The sequence below is a fragment of the Silurus aristotelis genome, assembly GCF_946808225.1.
Source record: "Silurus aristotelis genome assembly, chromosome: 7".
Lineage (NCBI taxonomy): Eukaryota > Metazoa > Chordata > Actinopteri > Siluriformes > Siluridae > Silurus > Silurus aristotelis.
Window position 1 is genome coordinate 2,414,747 of NC_139580.1, and position 22,890 is coordinate 2,437,636.

The 22,890-nt window shown below is 39.4% G+C and overlaps 2 protein-coding genes across 2 annotated transcripts in view; both read right to left on the bottom strand.

Moving 5' to 3' along the window:
- LOC310728930 (uncharacterized protein) overlaps positions 1-19,140 on the bottom strand; it is a 48,212-nt gene extending 29,072 nt beyond the window's left edge. Inside the window, exons 1-5 of the mRNA XM_083546808.1 lie at positions 17,975-19,140; positions 16,939-17,867; positions 7,007-7,099; positions 6,569-6,913; positions 5,190-5,234 (exon numbers count right to left, since the gene is read on the bottom strand). Coding sequence (XP_083402934.1) covers positions 5,190-5,234; positions 6,569-6,913; positions 7,007-7,064 — 448 coding nt within the window. The 5' untranslated portion in view covers positions 7,065-7,099; positions 16,939-17,867; positions 17,975-19,140. The remainder of the gene's footprint in view (positions 1-5,189; positions 5,235-6,568; positions 6,914-7,006; positions 7,100-16,938; positions 17,868-17,974) is intronic.
- On the bottom strand, positions 11,899-22,832 carry LOC310728955 (uncharacterized protein). Its single transcript, XM_083546871.1, has 6 exons — positions 22,812-22,832; positions 15,727-15,819; positions 15,289-15,633; positions 14,422-14,466; positions 12,198-13,771; positions 11,899-12,113 (listed from the first exon to the last, which is right to left on the bottom strand). Exons 2-5 carry the CDS (start codon positions 15,782-15,784, stop codon positions 13,686-13,688), a joined length of 534 nt encoding a protein of 177 aa, XP_083402997.1. The 5' UTR covers positions 15,785-15,819; positions 22,812-22,832; the 3' UTR covers positions 11,899-12,113; positions 12,198-13,685.
- Positions 22,833-22,890: the final 58 nt, after the last annotated feature.

A 22,890-nucleotide genomic window follows, 5' to 3' on the forward strand; every position in this document is an offset into this window, starting at 1 on the left:
TTGCATGCACACAGTAGTATTTGTGATTGTGAAGCAGTGAAGCAAAAGTGCAAAGGAAATGTTTTATATAAGAGCTGATTTCATTGCAATTCATCAAAAACTTTTTACCAGTCAGTCCAGAATCCAGAATTCGGTGGTGCAGGAGAAAAAACTTAAATAATGTGCTTTGTTAGCATTTACACTTCTGAATTCTCAGTCTTAGCTATTTCCTGTTTCTGTTGTAAGTGTGTGTGGTTTTTAACACCACTGTGTTTAAATACGTTGACCAGGCAAACAGAATGGTGACCTTCAAGTTCATCAAAGTGCATAGAAATAGAATTGTATGAAGATGGCAGAGCATTTTCACCTTCTCACATTCAATTGCTTTCATTTTGCATAAATCTTCCTGCATCTATTTGACTGCACCTGTGTGACCTACACAAGTGTCTCCTGATGTTCCAGAAAACTTGTCAGCACCAATCAGCAGAGAAACTGTTACATGATGAATTATAATCTTTTTATAACTGACACAGATTGAAAACTGATTAATAAATAAATTTATAACGAAAAATCAACAGTTTAGTGTTTTATTCATGAAGCACATTATTGACCTGTTTAGTATAAAAACAAAGGCACAATATCGCTCTGCTGCCACCTGCTGGACGGATTGAATTAATCATTTTAAAAGCTTCCAGAAAAGCACATCCCGTCACTGTAGAGATTATTGTAGATAATTAATACAAAAAGTTCACATGAATGGACATTAGGGAGGATTTTCTCTGTTTCTTTGTTAGCTCTGTACCTGCTGATGTAATCATATAAATTATACAAAACATACTTGAAAAAAGCTTTATTTTTAACACTGTAGTAAACATACTAAGCACTAATGTGTATCTCTTTAAAGGAACCTGAAATACCCACACAGGGAATGTTAAGAAGCTCAAAAGATCACATGGTATGGTGTCAGGTCTCTGCTGAACTTTGTTCCCTTCAAATTTTGCAACCTTCAAACATGACTTTCCACTTGTTAATATCATGAACAGCAGCTAAGCTAATTCCTCTCCACTGCTTCTCTCTCTCTACCCATCCCAAAACATCCTGGGGTTGCACCAGCACCAGTCACGTTCCACCTCATGAACATTATGAACTTTTAAAGAAGTAGATGCTGACCCCGCAAACATCCTGTACCATCTAGAGACGTACCAGTGCCATTTAGATTCCACTTCATGTAGAGTTTGGACATTGGACCTCCTTTAATGTGTTTAAAGGCTCTGGCATGGAGAAGCTGGTGTTGGATCTATGATGATCTCAGATGTTGGGCTGTTTTGTGGGTTGATTGGTGGCTCCTGGTTCCATGGCATCAACGGACTGTGTAGGACAGGGGTGGCCAACCAGTCAGAGACCGAGAGCCACATTTTTTCACTGTGTTACCGCAAACAGCCACATCATACACATGAGCACACATGAACATAACCCATCCCTTCCTCTAACACACACACACACACACACACACACACACACACACACACACACACACACACACACCTCTGCTCAGCCAGATTTATTGTAAATGTCACACACCAACATAATGACAGAAATTGACTCCTACAGTTCTAAGACCACAGGACAGTCATTTTCAACAATGAACATTGTGTGCACTGTCTCACACACACAAACTCTCAGTTCAACCAAGTCCACAAACAAAAGTAATTTGCAATACCGTTTTTCTTTTACTATGCATGTTACTTTACATGTTGACTTTTGGCATCCTTGCCTTAAACAATCCACTTCAAATCTGCCTCGTATTCCGTTTTTTGCCACTCGAAGCAATTCTTTCACATGAGTGTCAGTCAGAACAGATCGATGCTTTGATTTCACGTGTTTCAGGGTAGAAAACACAGACTTTGTTTGTTCACTTCGCTTCAGTTCAATACGGTATTTTCGTCAAATGTGCATGTGTGTGAGATGAATATACCGCAAATTTTCCCAGTAGGGGTGAGATCATTTAAGTCTTAAAAATACCGTGTGAACTCAAGCGACGCAAACACGCACATTAAAAAAAACACAAACACAAACTTCGATATAAACGTAAGAGCCGCATGAAACCAGCCAAAGAGCCGCATGCGGTTCGCGAGCATCGGGTTGGCCACCCCTGGTGTAGGACTATAGAAAGGACATTACATCTTACACTCCAGTGCTTATGTTAGTTCTCACTCTCCAGTGTTCTGTATTGTTTAAAGACTATAATCACACTCTTGATGTCACTCAAATGAGGATGAGGTTCCCCTTTTGAGTCTGGTTCCTCTTATGGTTTCTTCCTCATAACATCTAAGGGAGTTTTTCCTTGCCACAGTCGCCCCAGTCTTCATCATCAGGGATAAACACACACCATTCACCTTAACTGTTAAATTCTGTAAAGCTGCTTTGAGACAATGTCTGATGTGAAAAGTGCAATAGAAATAAACTTGACTTGACTTTTTTGGAACTCAACAAGCTCCACAGATACTTCTGCAGACCGGTCATCAAACAAATTGTAAAATTGTAACACCAGAACTAAAATATTGTCACGAAATTGAGTTTTTCCATGTTCTGTGTACAAATTATGTCACTGCACTCATGATCAGCTGGTGTCCAGTTTTCTAGTTACATTACAAACTACATTACATTACAAATTACAACTTACAAAGCACAGAGTAATATAAGCCATTTTGCTCATTTTTGTTACATTTTTTCATCTTGTTAATTACATCACTGTGTGTTTATGAAAGAGTATAATGGGTGATTTTGGTGTGTTATATACTAAAACAGGAGATGGCAGTTTAAACAGATGTTACTTCAGATGAAAATTTGGACAGAAAGCAAAGTACAAGACCAGAACAAAGTTTAAATTTGATCTCTTTCAGTTTTTCTCTGCTGCTCGTATTTCTCTTGGATTGCTGAACACCACATCTGATAACCATCAACACACTGTCTGTTCTAGAATTCTGAACATGTTTTTGAGAGCATATATATGCTTATAGTATGTATTGTATGTACAGTGTTCAATGTACAATTAATACTGATATCTCTGGTCATCTGCTACGTTTTGTGATGTTGAGGTATTGGTTTCTCGAGTAATTTCAATAAACAAAAGTTCTGATTTCTTCAGTGCCAGAGACAAACACTTCTCTTCCTTGATGTCTGGAGACATCTACAGGCCAAGTGTCCCTAAAACTCAAAGCCATGTTTGTGTTCCCTTTCAGGAACTTGAGCTGCATCAAAACGCTTTGGAAACGCCCCGCGTTGTCCACGATCTAAATCACGTGTAAAATCTGGCCAATCAGCAAGTCCTGACGGAAAAACCAGGAAGCTACAAAACGGCTGAGCAATGATAGCGACATTAGCTTTTGTTTTTCAGGTAACCGATTTTGTGTAAATCTGTGCAACATGGCGAGACAAGCAAACTTTCAACAAAGTAAACATGAGCTGTGTGTTGTTTGTCTGGGAGTGGAGCATGCTCAGTCGGTGCCGCTCTCACCGAGGCAAAGTGGCGGCAACAGTCGTGGATGAGTCCTCTCCAGCCTCCCCTGTTGGGCCGTGCTCCTGTTCCCCAAGAAAGGTGTTCGCTCCGGTCTTATCCCGGTGCGCGACGGCACAGCCTCTGCTGTTTGAGGAGCTCCCGGAGGTAGTGACGCGAGCCGTGTCCAAGCTAGAGCTAGCTTGGCCAGGTAAGAAGCGGAAGCAATGTGTTCCCAGCAAGCTGGATGAGCGTTTCCTGCATCCTGCATCACACCCTCTGCGCTGGGGCCTACAGTGGGGGGTGAAGCAGCCCTGACTATCAGTGTGCACCGCTTTGAGAGGGACGGCCTACACTTTGCGTGGTGCCCGTACCTCCTCGTCACCACCAGGAGGCCAGGCTGTTAGCTCCACCATGGGATGTGTCTTAGAGTGCAGCCTCCCTCTGGTGGGTGCTTTCCCCCATCTCTGCCTGAGAGATCGGTTGCTAGGGAAACACCCTCTTGTGACACGTTTCCTGCACGGCACCCGGTGGCTGAGGCCCGGGATATGATCCAGAGCTCCTGTGTGGGACTTGGTCACGTGTTGGCAGCTCTGTCTGAGCCCCCCTTCAAGCCTTTGGCAGGGACTGGTCAGTATGTGTGACGCAGCTCGAGTTCCTAAAAGGGAACATCTCTAGGTTACGTTTGTAGGGAACGAGACACTGCGTCTCGAGCCATATTCCCTGCATCCCTGAAAGCGCTTACCTTCTCTTTCCTCAGAAGCTAATGTCGCTACCATCGCTCAGCCGTTTTGCACCTTCTTGGTTTACCCGCCGATGAAGTCGTGACTTGCAGATTGGCCAGATTTTACACATGATTCAGAGCGTGGACAACGCGGGGCGTTCCCAAAGCGTTTTGATGCAGCGTCTTGTTCCCTCAGGGAACTAGGGTTACTGAGAGAGTTTTTCTGTTCACACTGAGACAATATTTTATTCTGAGAAATCCCCAGTTCTTCTCACCCAACATCAGCACCTGATCCTTAACTAATGCTTTATAATAAACACAAATTCCCACAGCCACACCCCAAAATCTAGTAAAGCCTTCTCAGAAAATAAGATGTTCAGCATTCGCATGTAGTTGTTATTGTCAGGATAAATGTATTTTGTTATAAATATCGTCGAAAAAACAAAAGAACAAGTCTAAAATAAAGCACTTTTACTAATAATTGTCTAAAATAAAGCACTCCACAAATAATATTGAGTTGAACTGAATAATATTGGCCAGGTTATCTAAGTGTGAAAAACTTCCTGTTAGCCTTTAGCACAGACTTTGGGACTCACAGGTAAAATGCCCTACCTAAATGTAAATGTTAACAGTTCCTGATAAAAGTGTGCTACATACACAATTTAAACACCGTTAAAAAGAAGACACTTTAAATAATGGACATTATATTACTCAAAAAGAAAATAAGTTATAAAACGTTATATATGATGAAGTACCCTGAAAAAAATCCTTAATGGAACATTTTTTCTTCTTTATATAATTATGAAATCAGTCCTGGAGCACACCAGAAAAGTACTGGTGGGCAGTTTTTGGGCAGTAGAATTCATTGTCACTTTGTCATTATGGGCTACCGAGTGTAAATTTATGAGAAAAATATTTATTTGAACGATTGTAATATCAGACTGCAAAATAAAGGTGAAAAGTGTGATAAAATACACAAGTGTATCTCACCTGTGAGACTCGACACTTCATCTGATTTCTCCTCAGGAGGTTTTTCTGTAAGAGGAAAATAATATTGAATCATCTTGGTCCAATCAGAGCTCTTTGTGTTTCCTCTCTCACTGCTACTAAAGTGATTTACTGTGTAAGTGTAGATCAGGATCACGTGTAGATTATATCATGTGTAGTTTAGGAACACGTGTAGATCAGGAACACATGTAGATCAGGATCACGTGAAGATCAAGCGCAAGTGTAGATCAGGATCATGTGTAGATCAGAAACACGTGTAGATCAGGAACATGTGAAGATCAGGGGCATTTTCAGATGCAAGAAAATTTTGCATTTCATTTGGAAATCAGGGTCCCAGAGTCTGAAAGAAGAAGAAGAGAAGAGGCACACAATTTAAGCTGCTTGAGGTCCAGTGTAAAGTTTGCACAGTCAGTGGTGGTTTGGGGAGTTATGTAATCTGCTGGTGTTGGTCCACTGTGTTTTATCCGGTCCAAGGTCTGCACAGCCGTCTACCAGGAAGTTTTAGAGCACTTCATGCTTCCCTCTGCCGACCAGCTTTATGGAGATGCTGATTTAATTTTCCAACTGGACTTGGCACCTGCCCACACTGCCAAAAGTGCTAATACCTGGTTTAATGGTCTTGGTATTTATGTATTTGATTTGCCTGCAAACTCACATGACCTGAACCCCATGAAAAATATATGGGGTATTTGTTAAGAGGAAGATATGAGACACCAGACCCAATAACATAGAAGAGCAGAAAGCCGCTACCAGAGCAACCTGGGCTTCCATAACACCTCAGTACTGCAGTATTTCTTGCAAAGGGAGCACCGACTGAGTATTGAGTTCTGTACATGTTCATACTTTTCAATAGTCCAACATTTCTGTGCTAAAAATATTTATTTTTATTTATTTTTAGTGGTCTTAAGTAATATTCTAATTTTCTAAGATACTGAATTTTGGGTTTTCATTAGCTGTAAGCCAAAATCATCAAAATGAAAAGAAATAAACACTTGAAATATATCAGTGTGTGTGTGATAAATCTATATAATATACCAGTTTATCTTTTTGTATTGAATTACTAAAATAAATCAACGATTTAATGACATTCTCATTTATTGACATACACGTGTAGATCAGGATCACGTGTAGACCAGGATCACGTGCAGATCAGGATCAGTACTAATCACTAAGAATCATCTCTGCAATCTTTTACATTACTGATACTATAACTAGTGTGATGATGTTACAGTCACATTGGACACATGAGCTGCTTTTGTTCTACAGGACATTTGTGTCTTTCCACATATATCAGATCTGAAGCTTTGGTTTCTGCTGTGTGTAATGTTCAGTGTGTGTTCTACTGATAATAACTCACTTACCCCTGACTGAGAGAGAAACACGGCTGATCTCTTCACTGTAGACAGATCTCTTGAAGCGTCTCACTGCTTGGTAGCTCGTGTAGACACCTGAATCATTAAGTGTCAGATTGCATAACACCAAAGAACAGTTCCTCTTACGAAGCTCTTTCTCAGGAACGTCCACACGACCCTCATATCCATCACCATGATACGTCTCTGTACCCTCTCGCTCAAACACAATCTCAGCTTCATTTTTCCACTTAATATGCAGTGTTTCAGTTCCTACACTCTCCAGTTCACACGGCAGGACAGCTGTAGATCCTTCTTCACCAGATACACTGATCACTGATTCTCCAGAGTGGAGACCTGAGATAGAAAATTAAATCTACATTAATCTGTACAGTGTATTTATTATAAGAACTTTATTTCAACTGTTTTCTGAAAGAAAGTGTTACTGACCCACACAGACGCTGATCCACAACATGCAGATGGAGGAGAAGGAGCTTCTGGTGTCCATTGTGTCCTCAGTGTGTGTAGATTTTCTACAATAAACTAAATAACACATTTATCATCAATACAAATTACAGTAAAACATATTTCTATTTGAAAAATTAAAAATTGCGGTATTTAGCAGACGTCCGTGTCCAGAGAGACGTACAAAAGTTCTTTTAAGTCTCTAATAATGAATAAATCAACACTGTACACAAGATTACAACTTAATATAAATTAGGCATTGTGCGATTAAACTCATTATTTATAACAATAACTTTCTAAAAGCTGCTTTGAGACAATGTCTGTTGTGAAAAGCGCTATACAAATAAACTTGACTTGACTTGACTTGACTTTCTCCACATTGTTGAAAAAAACACTATTGAGCTATTCATTATAGCTGCAGACAAGATGCTCGTGTATCCCACAACTTCTGCAACTTCCATGCCATTAAACTTTCAAACTTGTTTTAACGCGTTAAAACTTCAAATACTTTTACTTTCACTACCTGAAAGGTTATGATACTGGAGAAAAAGAGGAAATTCTTGTCAGCATTCTGTCATTATTACAGCATGCTGACTATTATGGATTTTAAAACAACAGGAACAAGTTTATATATTACAAGTCTGACTTTTTTTTTTTTTCGCAATTGTGAGACTCATTAAAGACACTTTCTGCCAAAGCACAATAGGAAACCACAAGATGTGATTTTCTTTTTATTCTAAAAACAGATTTGTAAGCGATTATCCCGAACAACAAGGTTTGACCATTAGAGAATCAAAGCACTTTTGTACGTCGCTCTGGATAAGAGCGTCTGCTAAATGCTGCAAATGTAAATGTAAACTTTGATATGATGATCCTTTATGATTTGTGGTGAATCAACGTGTGGAGACTCAGAGACAGTTGTACAGATAATGATAAATTTAGTACAGAAATGTAGGGGAAACACAAAAAAATGCAGAAGTGAAAAAAAATTTAAAAAGATAATAAAACAGAGCAAAATGTGTGGATGTGGCATTGGTTTTCCTGAGTTTTCAGGTCATCCACACCACCAACTACATTGACGATTGGTTGATTTTAGCTCAATCTGAAGCATCGAGATGTCGGTCTTACGCACATAAGGTGTTGGGGTTTCGGCTGAATGACGGAAGCAGTGTGCTTTCTCCAATACAGAGAACCACCTATCTCAGTGTCGTATGGGATTCAACTACTTTACGCATGCAGCTTTCCCCTGCCCACATTGTGGCCATCCTTACGGCCATCAGGAAGGTCAGAGAAGGACAGTGTGGGAGATCGTATGGGTCGATGAAAGGAACGCTACGACAGGACAGTCTCAGAGTCAACAAAGTCTCTTTATTAATAGTTTTTATCCAGTGCTCAGTGCCTCAGTCACACATTCTCTGGCACACACACATCCTCGCGCTCCTCCTTAAATGCCCCCTCCGATCACTGCAAGAAAGAGAACACTCGTTAGTCATAATTCTCTTCAGGTGAGGCATTCCTGTGTCTACCTGCTCCTGCCCTCGCCCTCCATTCACAAACCGGTGCTCGGCCACACCCCCGCTGCCACATACCCCCACTGCCTGACTCAGGACAGGAAGCCGTCCAGCCCGCAACTGCCCCCCCAGCACGAGAGAAAGTCGGCCATTACCATCTGTGCCCCCAGTCTGTGGACCACCTCGAACTTAACCGGCTGAAGCGCCAGATACCACTGAGTGATCCGCGCGTTGGTATCCTTCATGAGATGGAGCCACTGGAGCGGGGCCTGGTCCGAAAAGAGGGCGAAGGCCCATCCCATCAGTACCGGAGGGAGAGGACCGCCCACTTGATGGCCAGACAATCCTTTTCGATTGCTGTAGGAAAGCTGTACCGGCTTTCCCGCACCGACAACTTACGGTTGATGTACAGCACCAGCTGCTCCTCCCCCTCCACCACCTGGGACAGTACGGCCCCCAACCCGACGCATCCGTCTGTAAAATAAAGGGGAGAGAGAAGTCAGGAGCATGCAAAAGCGGACCACCACGCGAAAAAGCCAGCTGGCATGGCTCCGACCACTGGACGGGATCTGGCGCTCCCTTTTGAGTGAGATCGGTCAGCGGGCTGGTGACGTCCAAAAACATAGGAATGAATCTCCTATAATAGCCAGCCAGCCCCAGGAACCGTTTCACCTCCTTTTTGGTCTTGGGTCTCGGACAGGCCGCAATCGCTGCTGTCTTATCAATTTGGAGACGCACCTGCCCGTGACCCAAGTGAAAACCCAGATACTGTACTTCCACCCGCCCAATCACACACTTCTTTGGGTTTGCCATGAGCTTTAGTTATGCTGCCATAGCGAGTCTTGCCGGAGTCCAAACTGCACAATGACATTAACTTTCATAAAACAATAAAGACACATATTAATCCATATCCTTCTCCTCCTGTCACCCCTCTTCTCTCTTCCCACTTCGTTCTGGTCTGCCTCTGGATAGTGTTCTCTTCGATTGGAGGCCAGGGACGCAGCTGGGGACGGTTTCTCATCAACGCCTTGGTGGTTCCATGAAATTCCGGAGTAAGAATGGGCACCTGGAGGATGGATTGGATTGTAGTTAATGTCAACAGTCTGCTACATTGACTCAGGACTACTTTTCGCTTCTGATCATCATCACTGTACCCTGCAACATTGTATATCTGCTATAAATTTTCAATTCAATTCATTTTTATTTGTATAGCACTTTTAACAATGAACATTGTCTCAAAGCAGCTTTACACAGATAATGTGGTGATTAAAAGTGAATATGTTCTTTATAAGTAAGTTTGTCTTTGATAAGCAAGCCAGTGGCGACTCTGGCAAGGAAAAACTCCCCGAGATGGCATAAGGAAGAAACTTTGAGAGGAACCAGACTCAAGAGGGAACCTCATCCTCATCTGGGTTGCACTGAATGTCTATTTATAGCAGATAAATGAATCAAATAAATGGACATTCGGTGCAACCCAGATAAGGATGGGTTCGCTCTTCTATATCCCCCTATATATAGTTTTCTATATTCCGAATGCCTTTTTTTTTTATTTTTTTTAGCCTTTTTGGACTAATGGTGTGGTTAAGTTGATGTGTCACATGTCCACTTTCTGTATTTTTTTTAGCCCACCTACTTTGTTGCCCCCACCCCCCTTACCCCCATTGAGTGTGGGGTTATAGCATCTCCCATAATGCAATTCCCCCCCTACCGGGCTGTTTGGTTTGGTGTATGGCATGCCTGGGGTCTGTGGGTTTTGCCCCATTCACTGTATGTGTGTCAATGTATGTGAATACAAGCTGTTCATTTCTATGGGGGTGATTAATTACTATTACTCCCCTAGTGGTAGCTCAGTGCATCCCCAGTATGTCATTGGGTCAGTACCCAGTATGATAAACTTCAGGACAATCGATACTGTTATCGATACTTGTGTTGTTTAATCTCCGTATACTTCGGTGTTAATGGTGATGTAATTTTCCCTACCTGAATTATGTCATCTCGAGGCCGACGTTTGCGTTGTATTTACTGTCTCCGTCATCTCTCGGCTCTAACTGCAACTCTCCTGCCTCAGCCTCAAGCTAAGGTAATTTAATTCATTATTACATAAATCTTTAGTTTGTACTAGTATTCTTCGGGGACATTATTAATCTGCATTGTTAGTTGATAGCATGAACTATTGACTATCCGCAAAAATACATACCGATAGTTTTTCCGGTCGACTGTCATTACGAAAGCGGCCTCTAGAGGCGAATCACTAACACCACGTGCTGTTTGTTTTTACACACAAGACTGTGTGCTGCACAGACAGCTCAATATTATATTTATTGTTTATGATTTATTTATTATATAATTATATTTGTTAATGAATATATTCATATTTATTTCCTTTAGCCCATTTTCATAAAATCACTACTGTTTTTTTTATTTTGTAATGAAGTTCAGTAGTATTTATTAAAAATGTGCTTTTTTTGCCTCTTTCTGTTTGCTTACAAGCATTCGTAAACAGCAGCACTAAAGTTTTGCAGTAATAAAATATTAAAATAACTTCACATCATGTATTTTTGCAACAAATTATAAAGAGTAGTATCGATAACAGTATCGATAAGTGTCAGTATAGATATCTATCCATGTTTCTGGGTTTCCATTCAGGTTAGTCTGGTATACCATTGCTACCACATATACCACTGGTTATAAAATTTGAATCTATAAGTTCAGTGCCTACAAGTTTATCCCTAATTATTGAGTGAGAGCTTTAGAACCCCTGATTCACACAGCTAAGTGAGAACCCCACTTCTAATCTATTTTTTCACCAAGCTCCTAGAAACTCCTAGAAACTTTTACATTATAGTGAGCATCTATCTATTAGATAGTGTAAAGTTTCTAGGATCTTGGTGAAAAAATAGATTAGAAGTGGGGTTCTCACTTAGCTGTGTGAATCAGGTGTTCTAAAGCTCTAACTCACTATAGTGTAAAAGTTTCTAGGAGCATCTGTCTATTAGGTGGATAACCTCAGCTTTCAGTTCCAAAAACTGAGTGCCCTATATGATGACACCCTATCCTGAACCTGAGCCTGGACCACAGGCACAATTAAACCTCGCCCAGAGCAGAGCACGAGTCAAGGTGGGGATGGCTATAGTGCCTAGAGGGCCTATGTGGGCTCAGGGTCAGCCCAAAGAGGGCATGTGGCATCACAGGTGCTCGTGTTGTTCTTCACAACATTACCACAATGTGAGGTGAGAGGGCCCTGCCTCCTTTTCATGAAGATGGCCAAGAGGAACCCCCAGTAAACCCAGGAGACCAAAGAGATGGCAGGGTGGTGTGAGATATGATTTGCCTAAATCACTTTAAATAAAACCAGTTGAGTCAAGGATTGTTCATTCTTTCTTTATTTGCTGTAATAAAAAAGACGTGTATTTATTTACTTTATTTTCAATTCAATAACAAATGAGAGATAAATGTTCACATACTGATTTCCACCTTAAGATAAGGGGCTTCAACAGATCAATTTTAAGTCTAGCATTTTATTTATGTTAAGCCTTTTGTTCTCCATTTGAAGCTGTATAAAGTCCATCTTTATACAAACACTTCTCTTTATGGATGTCTGGCACCATCTACTATCTTCTAAGGCAAATTAGAAAAAGTCATTATAAAGTCCATCTATATAATACTTTTTCTAATTTGCCTTAGAAGATGGACCTTATACAGCCCTTCAGCAAGCAACTAGAAAGACAAAATAATTCAACATGATTTATAAGTTCTATAATACAATCAAGGACCAAATATTTAAATGAGGAAGGACAGCTTCAGAACATTTCTTACACTGCTGAAGGTGCATCTTAACGCATTTTCAATTTCTGTCACAATTAATGCTCTCTTCAGCTTCATCCTACAGTGCAAATAAGTAAGGATGCTTGTGCTACTGAACAGAAACCTAAAGACCTAAAGACAATAATCACTTATAACTGTAACAGAGTGTGGTGCTGCAGGAGGGTCCAATAATACAATGTCTCCATCAGCAACTGCAGGACAATTAAACCAATAAAATACTCAATAAATATTCTTAAACAAATACAACTAATAAAGACATTAGGAACAGCTTAGACTACTGGAAATAAGATTGCAGTATAAAATAAAACAAGCGAGCATAATGCACAAGTGAAACATTGACTGTAAATGCTTTCAATATAACTTTTTAAATAGTGACAATGCCGATGATATTTATTAAATACTGTACTGATAAAACAGTAAAACCAATAAACCATAAGTAATAATATGAAAAACCTACATTTTACTTACACATGCACTTCTTTATTAGGGGACAGTGGCAGCAGCACAGCTGGGGAGAGGGAAGGTGGAGGTGGACCCCCACCTGTTTTAAAGGCCTCAGCCTTCTTATATTGGCTACATAGTAAGCTAAACTACATGAAATACTAAATCACATGGCTTCAGTAACAGTTTTGTAAGTTTAGAAAATATGAATTTGTTGGAGAATGTTTTTAATAAAATAACTTGAAACTTTTTAAATAAATTATAGAGAGTAGTATTGATAATGTTATCGATATCATTATCGGTATTGCTACCGTTATCAATTAAATTGAAACAATACTCATCCCTAAAAAAGATGTGTATAGTAAGTGCAAATCCTGCAGCTACAAACATTGGAATATGTGCAAAAAGTTGGTCAGTGTGTTTGTGGAAGAAAAATATCCTGATCCTCCACAGGAAGTAGAGTCACTGATGAGCAGAGTTTCACCACTGTCTCAGCATGAAGGCAAAATATCAGGTTGTTGATAAAAGGGAACAGAGAGGAACTAGATACTCCTAACTCTTTCCATAGATGCCTCCAAGATAGTATCAGAGGGAGTCCCAATCCGGCTAAAACCACCTGTAGTCCTTAGTTTTGCCTACAGAGGCTTCTAAATCTGTGGTGAGGCCCAGGAAAGTGGGGTCTTCAGAAAACCAGAAAATGATGCAGGATCTGTACTTGATGACACAGTCATGTGTCTAGTGCAAATTTTAGGAAATCATTTGATCATTCCCTGAGAAGAATTGACTGTTTTTTTCAGAGCATCATGCAACTTCTGCGTTTTAAAAGCAATGCGATTCTGGGATTGAAACACAGTCCTGAGACAGCTGGAGGTCATGATCATTTCTTCCTAGAAGAGCAGGACGAGGAAACATGAGATGAGGGCTGTGATGGAGACCATGATCAGTGGGTGAGGACGCACCATTCCTGCAGCATCTGGAGAGAAAATGAGTGTGAAAATGGATGAGTGCCAGAAACAAACACTTCTCGTTATGGATGTCTGGCGCCATCTACAGGCCAAGAGTCCCTAAAACTCAAAGCTGTGTTTGTGATTATTTTGAATGACACAAAAAAGAAAATAAAAAATTCAAATATAAATATTTTATTATAAACACTTAAATATGAAAAACTATCCAACTTAAAAAATAAATAAACCTAATTATCTGTGGTGCAGAAATCCCACTGGGACAGGAATGTCCACTAAACTGGTCCTTATTTTTTTAATTCTACAGTCAAATTTAAACTTTTAAATTTCAGTCTGTGTGTCTACTGGTGAAATACTGGTGTCTGTTAAGTTTGCTGATGTGGTTTGTGTCCATTCGCTCATCACAGGAACCATCACTGCAATTCAGTACTGCTTTAAAATCAGAATCACTTACGGTGTGATGGTGAAGTGTCCACATACTTTTGGTTATAAAGCATATAAATACTAAGATAGAAAAAATTGTGTTTGATTACAATTATAAATGAAGTGGACAGAATTCCAGTTAAAAAGTCCAGTTCACTGAAGATCCTGAAATGAACTGAATTATTGGTTGTATAAGAAATGAAATGTGCAGATAATAAAATACACAATTGTATCTCACCTGTGGGACTCGGCACTTCATCTGATTTCTCCTCAGGAGGTTTTTCTGTAAGAGGAAAATAATATTGAATCATCCTGGTCCAATCAGAGCTCTTTGTGTTTCCTCTCTCACTGCTACTAAAGTGATTTACTGTGTAAGTGTAGATCAGGATCACGTGTAGATCGGGATCACGTGTAGATCGGGATCACGTGTAGATCAGGATCACGTGTAGATCAGGAGCACGTGTAGATCAGGAGCACGTGTAGATCGGGATCACGTGTAGATCGGGATCACGTGTAGATCGGGATCACGTGTAGATCAGGATCACGTGTAGATCAGGATCAGTACTAATCACTAAGAATCATCTGTGCAATCTTTCACATTACTGATACTATAACTAGTGTGATTACTGTATAATAGAGAAGATCATATTTTCATAAGCAGTGAAAAGCAGTGAAATTGTATTTTAAAGGTAATAAAGTGTAGAAATCAGCAAGAAAATCATTAGTGCTACACTGTTCCTGCTGTCTGGGGTAAAGACTTTCTGATTTCCAGCTCTACTGCAAACTCGTGTCATGAAAATGATTTCCATTTAAAGATGGCAGAGGGAATCTCCAAGTGTGTGATGAAACACTAATATAAAGATGCTCAGGTGTTCTGTGTTCTCCTGGATCATCTAACACACACATGAAGAGCTTTAAAATCAGCTGTTCACTGCACAATTTCTCCTCTAGTACTGAAAACACTGACATTATGCTCACATTGGACACATGAGCTGCTTTTGTTCTACAGGACGTTTAGTGTCTTTCCACATATTTCAGATCTGCAGCTTTGGTTTCTGCTGTGTGTAATGTTCAGTGTGTGTTCTACTGATAATAACTCACTTACCACTGACTGAGAGAGAAACACTGCTGATCTCTTCACTGTAGGCAGATCTCCTGATGTGTCTCACTGCTTGGTAGCTCGTGTAGACACCTGAATCATTAGATGTCAAATTGCGTAACACCAAAGAACAGTTCCTCTTACGAAGCTCTTCCTCAGGAACGTCCACACGACCCTCATATCCATCACCCTGATACGTCTCTGTACCCTTTCGCTCAAACACAATCTCATCTTCATTTTTCCACCTAATATGCAGTGTTTCAGTTCCTACACTCTCCAGTTCACACGGCAGAACAGCTGTAGATCCTTCTTCACCAGATGCACTGAACACTGATTCTCCAGAGTGGAGACCTGAGATAGAAAATTAAATCTACATTAATCTGTACAGTGTATTTATTATAAGAACTTTATTTGATCTGTTTTCTGAAAGAAAGTGTTACTGACCCACACAGACGCTGATCCACAACATGCAGATGGAGGAGAAGGAGCTTCTGGTGTCCATTGTGTCCTCAGTGTGTGTAGATTTTTTACAACACACTAAATAACACATTTATCATCAATACACATTACAGTAAAACATATTTCTAGTATAAAAATGTATATTTGTGGTATTTAGCAGACGTTCGTGTCCAGAGAGACATACAAAAGTGCTTTAAGTCTCTAATAATGAATAAATCTACACTGATACACAAGATTAGAACTTAATATAAATCAGACTACAAAATACAGAGGGATTTTATATCTCACTGTTACACACATCATCTGAACCAGAACAACAGAGAGACAGCAGGTGGCGCTCCTACACCATGTTTCTTACAGAACACAAACACCACCGGTAGATGCTCATATCAGGAATTTAGTTTTCTCTAAGACAGAAACGTGTGTGTGTGTGTGTGTGTGTGTGTGTGTGTGTGTGTGTGTGTGTGTGTGTGTGTGTGTGTGTGTGTGTGTGTGTGTGTGTGTGTGTGTGTGTGTGTGTGTGTGTGTGTGTGTGTGTGTGTGTGTGTGTGTGTGTGTGTGTGTGTGTGTGTGTGTGTGTGTGTGTGTGTGTGTGTGTGTGTGTGTGTGCACAGAAAAAAGTGAACGTTTGTCCAAGCAGCTATTTTTCATTTTAAACCTTTAAAACCTTTAAAACTTGCTAATTATTCAACAATAGCAACAGGCAGAGTTACTAAACACTGTGCAACACAATTCAGATACCACATGCAACTTACACTGCTTGACTTTTTTTTGTAAAAAAAAAAAAAAAAAAAAGGACTCGAGCTACAGTACCAGGGCGCGTGATGATGACGTCACAATTGAGCGACTGATTGTCATGTGTCGTTATCTATCTTGTCTCTTTGAATTTTAAATCACTCTGCATTTATATACATTGCTCCATTAATACCTCAACATGTCGTGAACACACACTCTCCACTAAAAGTGAGGGGGACGAATTTACTTTTTCTAAAAATTTGTAAATTTTTATAATCTACAACCCTGTGTAACTGAGCGTTCGTGTTAAAGTCTGTTACACCTGCATCAAAGGTAACACTGAACTATAAACTTAAACTTTGCATCGTAAGTATTTTTTCAATCAAATACTAATTGATTTTAAAAAGTATAAACCCGTATTACAAATCAGATAAGAATGTAAGAATAAACATGTTCTCTTACTGTTTTCTCCGGAGTCTGTTCTTCAGTTCTTCAAAATCCACACACACTGTTGTTGTTGTTGTTGTTGTTGTTGTAGTAGTGGTGTTTTATGGCGGTTTGGCAGACCAACGAAAAGGTGCATTACCGCTAACTACTGATTGATTGATTATCTAGCTCGAAGGACCATGCTCGGTCAAGGCACAGTGACCATGTGCTCGCGCGTGTGGGAGGGTGTGTCTCACTGTTTAATTCCCCACACTTTTCACATTCTCCCGATTCATGCTTTCCTATTCTAAAAGCGCACACACTCCTATTTTGCTGTTTTGCACTACAGAGACAACGGGAGGGAACAGTGTGCTGTAACTAGGACCTGTAACAAATGAGACCTTAAAACAGGGGTCTCAAAACTTTTCAGCCCGAGGGCCGCATTAACTATCAAACAGCAGTTCGGGGGCCGACTACACACCCGAGGTCCAAATAAAAAAGAATCAAAACATGGATGTTGTTTTTCATTATTTATGTAATATTATTTTATTCAGTTATTATTTAATAACACATTGATACACTACACATGAACACCTGTATTAGTGGGAATGGTGAAATTGTTTCCTGGATGCCAGAATAGCAGACATTTCTGGCTTTAGATTTGATGTCCCTAACATCAACAGTGTCCTGATATTATCATCAGACAAGTTGTTCTCAAATTGTTCTTCACGTATTTCATTCTTGTGAAATGATGATTATACTAATGAAATTGCAGAACGGGTTTAAGGTGAACCAATGAAACTCTTTCTATTAAATCAGATGCGCTCCCACTGAATCGGGCCGCACCACATCATAAATATGGATGATGTTCCTCTGACGTTTGAGCTGCCTCTCACTCGCACTGTCTACAGGAAATGAGAATCATTCGTCATGCTGAAAACAACCGGGCATGAAAAAAAAAAACACTAATTTTTTTCCGTAGACAAAAAGGTCTCCACGAGCCGGATGAGAGGCCTGTGGGCCATAGTTTGTAGACCCCTGCCTTAAACGACCAACGTACAAAACGTTAGACTGGAATTGTGACTTGTACTATTGTTGTTTGGGATTGTTGTTGTTCCTCCTAAGAGCCTGTGCTGACTGACTGCAGGAATGCTCTTTTGCTCTTTTCATATCCACAACTGAAAGCTTCTTCATTTGGGCAGTTACATTTTTATATCAAGTGATAAAGATCATTTCAGTTTTGTTAAAGTAAATTAACTAATTTACCATTTAAAATGAGCATTTAATAGTATTTACATGATAACTAACTAAACTAAAGCAATATAACACATCCAAAGACTACTGTATATGTGTAAATATCTGGGAGAATAATTCCCTAATAATTTATTATTTGTTGGTTAATTTGAACTGCAAGAAAAAGGAGTGAAAGCCACCCTGCACATGTGTCACAGATGTGCTCTGAGTCTCCGACACGCCCTTACATGAGCAACAAGTGTCCTCGGCATGAAGGGACACACACACACACACTCACACACACACACACTTGTCTGACCACTTCTGTTGCTTGCTCAGCTGAGCTTTCCTGGGATTGGTTGTTGGACAGTGTTAAGGCCAGTTCCACTCTAAGATCTATTTAAACATAGACTAAATGTGTTACGATTACAGAGCCCAAAAATTGGTCACTTTGGTGTTGCTAGTAGAATTTTACACATGCTAATATGTTACACATGCCAAGACAATAGGGACTATATAAAATAACTTTATTTTCTCTTTATTACACTATAAATAGATAAAACCCACTTTGGTGCCCCAAATATAAGGCTTTTTAATAGGTATTATGAATTAGACAACCACCTTACCTGTCATTTCTTTCAGTTAATTAATTACAGCGTGATTCTGGTCCACATTTTGCCACTTGTATTAAGCAAAACTGTTAATTATGTGCCCTAATATAAAAGCATTTTGATATTAGAAAGCTAAGCTGAACAGTATAAAATTGGTAGAAAGAATCTTTAAGCCACACACTTCAAGTAAAGAAAATATTTCCAGAAAAATAAGATATTAAAGAGTAGGCATTTTGTGGGGACCTGTGTAAAATTTTATGTTAAAACATAATGTGGGGACCCAGTGGGGAAGGGTAATTACACTACCAGTCAACTGAAATCACTGCTTTGCAAACACTCTTGGAGTACCTTGTATATTGTGTGAAGCTGACATTTTTATAAAAATGTAAAAAAATGTATTAAAAAATCAGTTTTATACCTGTTTGCAGGAAGTAGACTCAGGCTCTGAATGTTGGGTGCAATGGTGATCATCTTCAGAGGTACCTTATAAGGCTGGACGATTACAGTCTGATTTTGGTCAACATTTTGTCACCTGTAATGAGCACCTGAATAATAATAATAATTTTAATTATATTTCACACTAATTTTGTTCTTTTTTAAGTAAAGATGATCTCTAAACTGTACAAAATAGGCAGCTATGATCAGGCTTTTTAATTTTTATTTTATTTCAGATGCAGCCAGCCTGATTGTCAGGTGAAAGAACGTGCCAGAAAACTGAAGTGAAATCCACAAAGGCTGTTTAATGAAAAAATAAGAAGCAAGGCAGAAAACGGAAAAACCGCAATGAAACTCCAGGTTAACTAACCCTGGTGATAACTATAGCTAGACAAGATACACAGAGTCCCGTAAACAGAGATAAGCTAAACAGAGTGCTTGGATAGTCCGACAGTGTTCCCTAGTCTAAGCTGTAGAACGGACAATGAGCTGGTGGAGGAACGGGGTTTATGTAGCGTGAGAACTGATGAGGGCCAGGTGTAGCTGATTAGTAAGTGGGAGAGCTGCTTGGAGTGATAGGTGGAGGTGTGGCTGGTGGATCCCTGACACTGATGCACACTGCTCAACAAAATCATGTATCAGACGGAGTTATCAGAGATTTAGCACAAGAGACTGAATAAGACATAATAAAACCTAGATAAAAGTTTATTCTGATTTAAAAACTTACAACGTTGGTGTTTAACGTGATACAGTACCTAGGTGAATAATTTACACAGTCTGTGCATGTGCCGATACACATGACATCGGGCTTACCCAAAACACCTCTGATAAATATTATTAAAATGCTCGTGATTTAAATATTAACGATTTTTTTAAAAATATTTAAACCTATATAAAATACAAGCTGCGGTGGCTAAGGGATGAAACAAGAAAAGACAACATCCAGATGAATCTCACCTTTGAGATACCACAGAAAGAGCCACTGCAGTCTCCTGAAAGCAAATCATGAAAATGACTTGTTCGCATTTGCTGAAGAGGAGAATACACATGATGAACAAGCAGTTACTGTGGACATGGAGATTTGTGAATACCTGAAATCAGCTGATATGGGAAATTTACATGATTTCCACAGGATTTTTAAGATCTTCTTAAAAGCCAACACAGCAACACCTTCCAGAGAAGCTGTTTAGTATTGGAAGTCTCATCCTCACCCCAAAAAGAAACTACTCCTGCTGCGCTACAACCGTTACTTTGAAAGTAAAACCTAGATGAAAATGCGAAATCAGTCTTAAGATAATTCTGTAACATTGCATTAAGACCATACTTATTTACATTTACATTTATTTTGCATTGCAGAAGTGATCTAGACTTTTTTTTTTTGCATAGAACAAATTTTGTTTTGAGGACACTTAATAGAAAACAAGAGTTTTGATCTATTGGAATCATCATACATTTTTTTTGACCATGTGAAATATTTAAAATTTTAAAGACAGATTTATGTTTAATGTCAAGTCAAGTCGAGTTTATTTCTATTGCGCTTTTCACAACAGACATTGTCTCAAAGCAGCTTTACAGAAATCAACAGTGAAGGTGAATGATGTGAATTTGTCCCTGATAAGCAGCCGTGGCGACTGTGGCAAGGAAAAACTACCTTAGATGTTACGAGGAAGAAACCTTGAGAGGAACCAGACTCAAAAGGGAAACCCATCCTCATTTGGGTGACATCAAGAGTTTGATCATAAATCTTTCAACAATACAGAACACTGGAGAGTGAGAACTAACATGAGCACTGGAGTATAAGATTATAAGTGATGTTCTTTCTACAGTCTTTGGTATAAAACTAGGAGCTACTGAGCTCAACATTTGTGATCATCACAGATCCAGCATCAGCTTCTCCATGCCAGAGCCTTTAAACACTCCAGGAGGTCCAATGTCAAACTCCACACATGTAGTGGGATCCAATTGGCACTGGTACGTCTCTAGATGGTTCAGGATGTTTGCGAGTTCGGCATCTACTTCTTCAAAGGTCCTTTAATAGGTAATGTTGTTTGTTTTCTAGTATCATCTTATTGTTTTCTAAGAAGTTATTAACTAATATAACTTATTTCTTAATGGCAATTATCTATATTACACTGTTTAATGCATTACTGCATTAAACACTAGTACAAGAACTTCTCACCTGTTACACCTGTAAGGCCTGAAAGAGATCAAGCCTTAGCCAGGTAAGAAAAAGTAATGCAAAAGTAACGTAACACATTACTTTCCATAAAAAGTAACGCAATTAGTTACAGGAGTAACTCAATATTGTAATGCATAACTTTTAAAAGTAACTTTCCACAACACTGGTCATCAGATGACAATTTGTTAAAGAAGTTGTTCTTTAATGATCAATGTTCTTTGATGTTCTCTGCTCCAGATAAAACATGCAGGTAGCAGTCTCTTGCTTGCACCCTCATATGTCCGATTTTAAGTTGCTTTCTGTGGATGATGCTCTGAAGACCTTTCAAACCTTCTTCACTTAGGCCACCTTGAGAATCTTAAAAAAAGAACAAAATAACATTAAGCCTCCCTTAGAAACCTTACAAACAAGGTATGTTTATTAGGGCTGCCCCCTAATCGTAACACAAAAATGTTGGTCTGTCAGAAGTCATAGTTGGGCTAATTTGAATTTGTTGTAGAGTTGCATAAAATCAAACAAACAAACTTCACAGCATGTGGTGACATTCACGTCCCTGTAGTTATTAGATAGTAATTACATATGTGGGATAGGAAATTCAAAATTGGAACACTAAAATAGTCACTGAGTTACTTTTTGAATGAAGTAACGAGTAACTGTAACTAGTTACTTTTTTTTAGTAACTAGCACAACACTGCTGACAGTTGTGATGGCTGAAATAACTTTCTTATAACATTCTTTCTCAGCCGTGAAACTGGAACTTACTGTTTTGTGAGTTCATTTTCCAGACAAAATCTTTGGTTAGGAGCAGCCCTTTGTTTATGCTTATGTTTGTGCCATATATTACAAATACTTACTTTTCAGTCTCTCACTGGCAAACAGGCAGGACACTTCTCTGAGGGCCTCAGCAATAGACATAGACGGAAGTAGACAGATAAAGAGAAACAAAAAGGAGAAAATAAAAAAATGTGTTCTGTTACACAAACTGTTTTGGTGTTGTGTCCGTCCTTGACACAATCTACACACAGCATACACACACAATAGTCATTTCCTTACCGTCTGCCCACTCCTTTACATTCTTGACTCAGTCTTTCAATTGGTTTGGTTTGGCTCGCTGTCACCGTCAGTTCAACTTTCATGCACTCTAGGTTTTGCAACTGGCTTTGCAGAGCGTTTGTGGTCTGCTACATGTTGCTGTTAATGTTCAATATACAGCTTAAAAAAATTTACGACATACATTACTGAACATTTAAAACAAATTCTACCGATGTCTTTGCCTTCTGATATCAGCGGCTCGGTGAGGTGACCAAATTGTTAAACTTTTGTTGATTCAGGCACATGGCCATGAGAGTCAGCATGTCTGTGCGTCCTGCAAACACCGAAAATATCATTTTACCATATTCTCCCTACTTATTATCTAATAATAGAGCAAGTGCAGTAGAAGGTCATTTTACCTGCTTTGGACAGGTGTTTTGTGGTCACTGCAATCTTGGAGAGGAAAGCATTGCACTGTTCCACCTCCTCTCCTAGTGT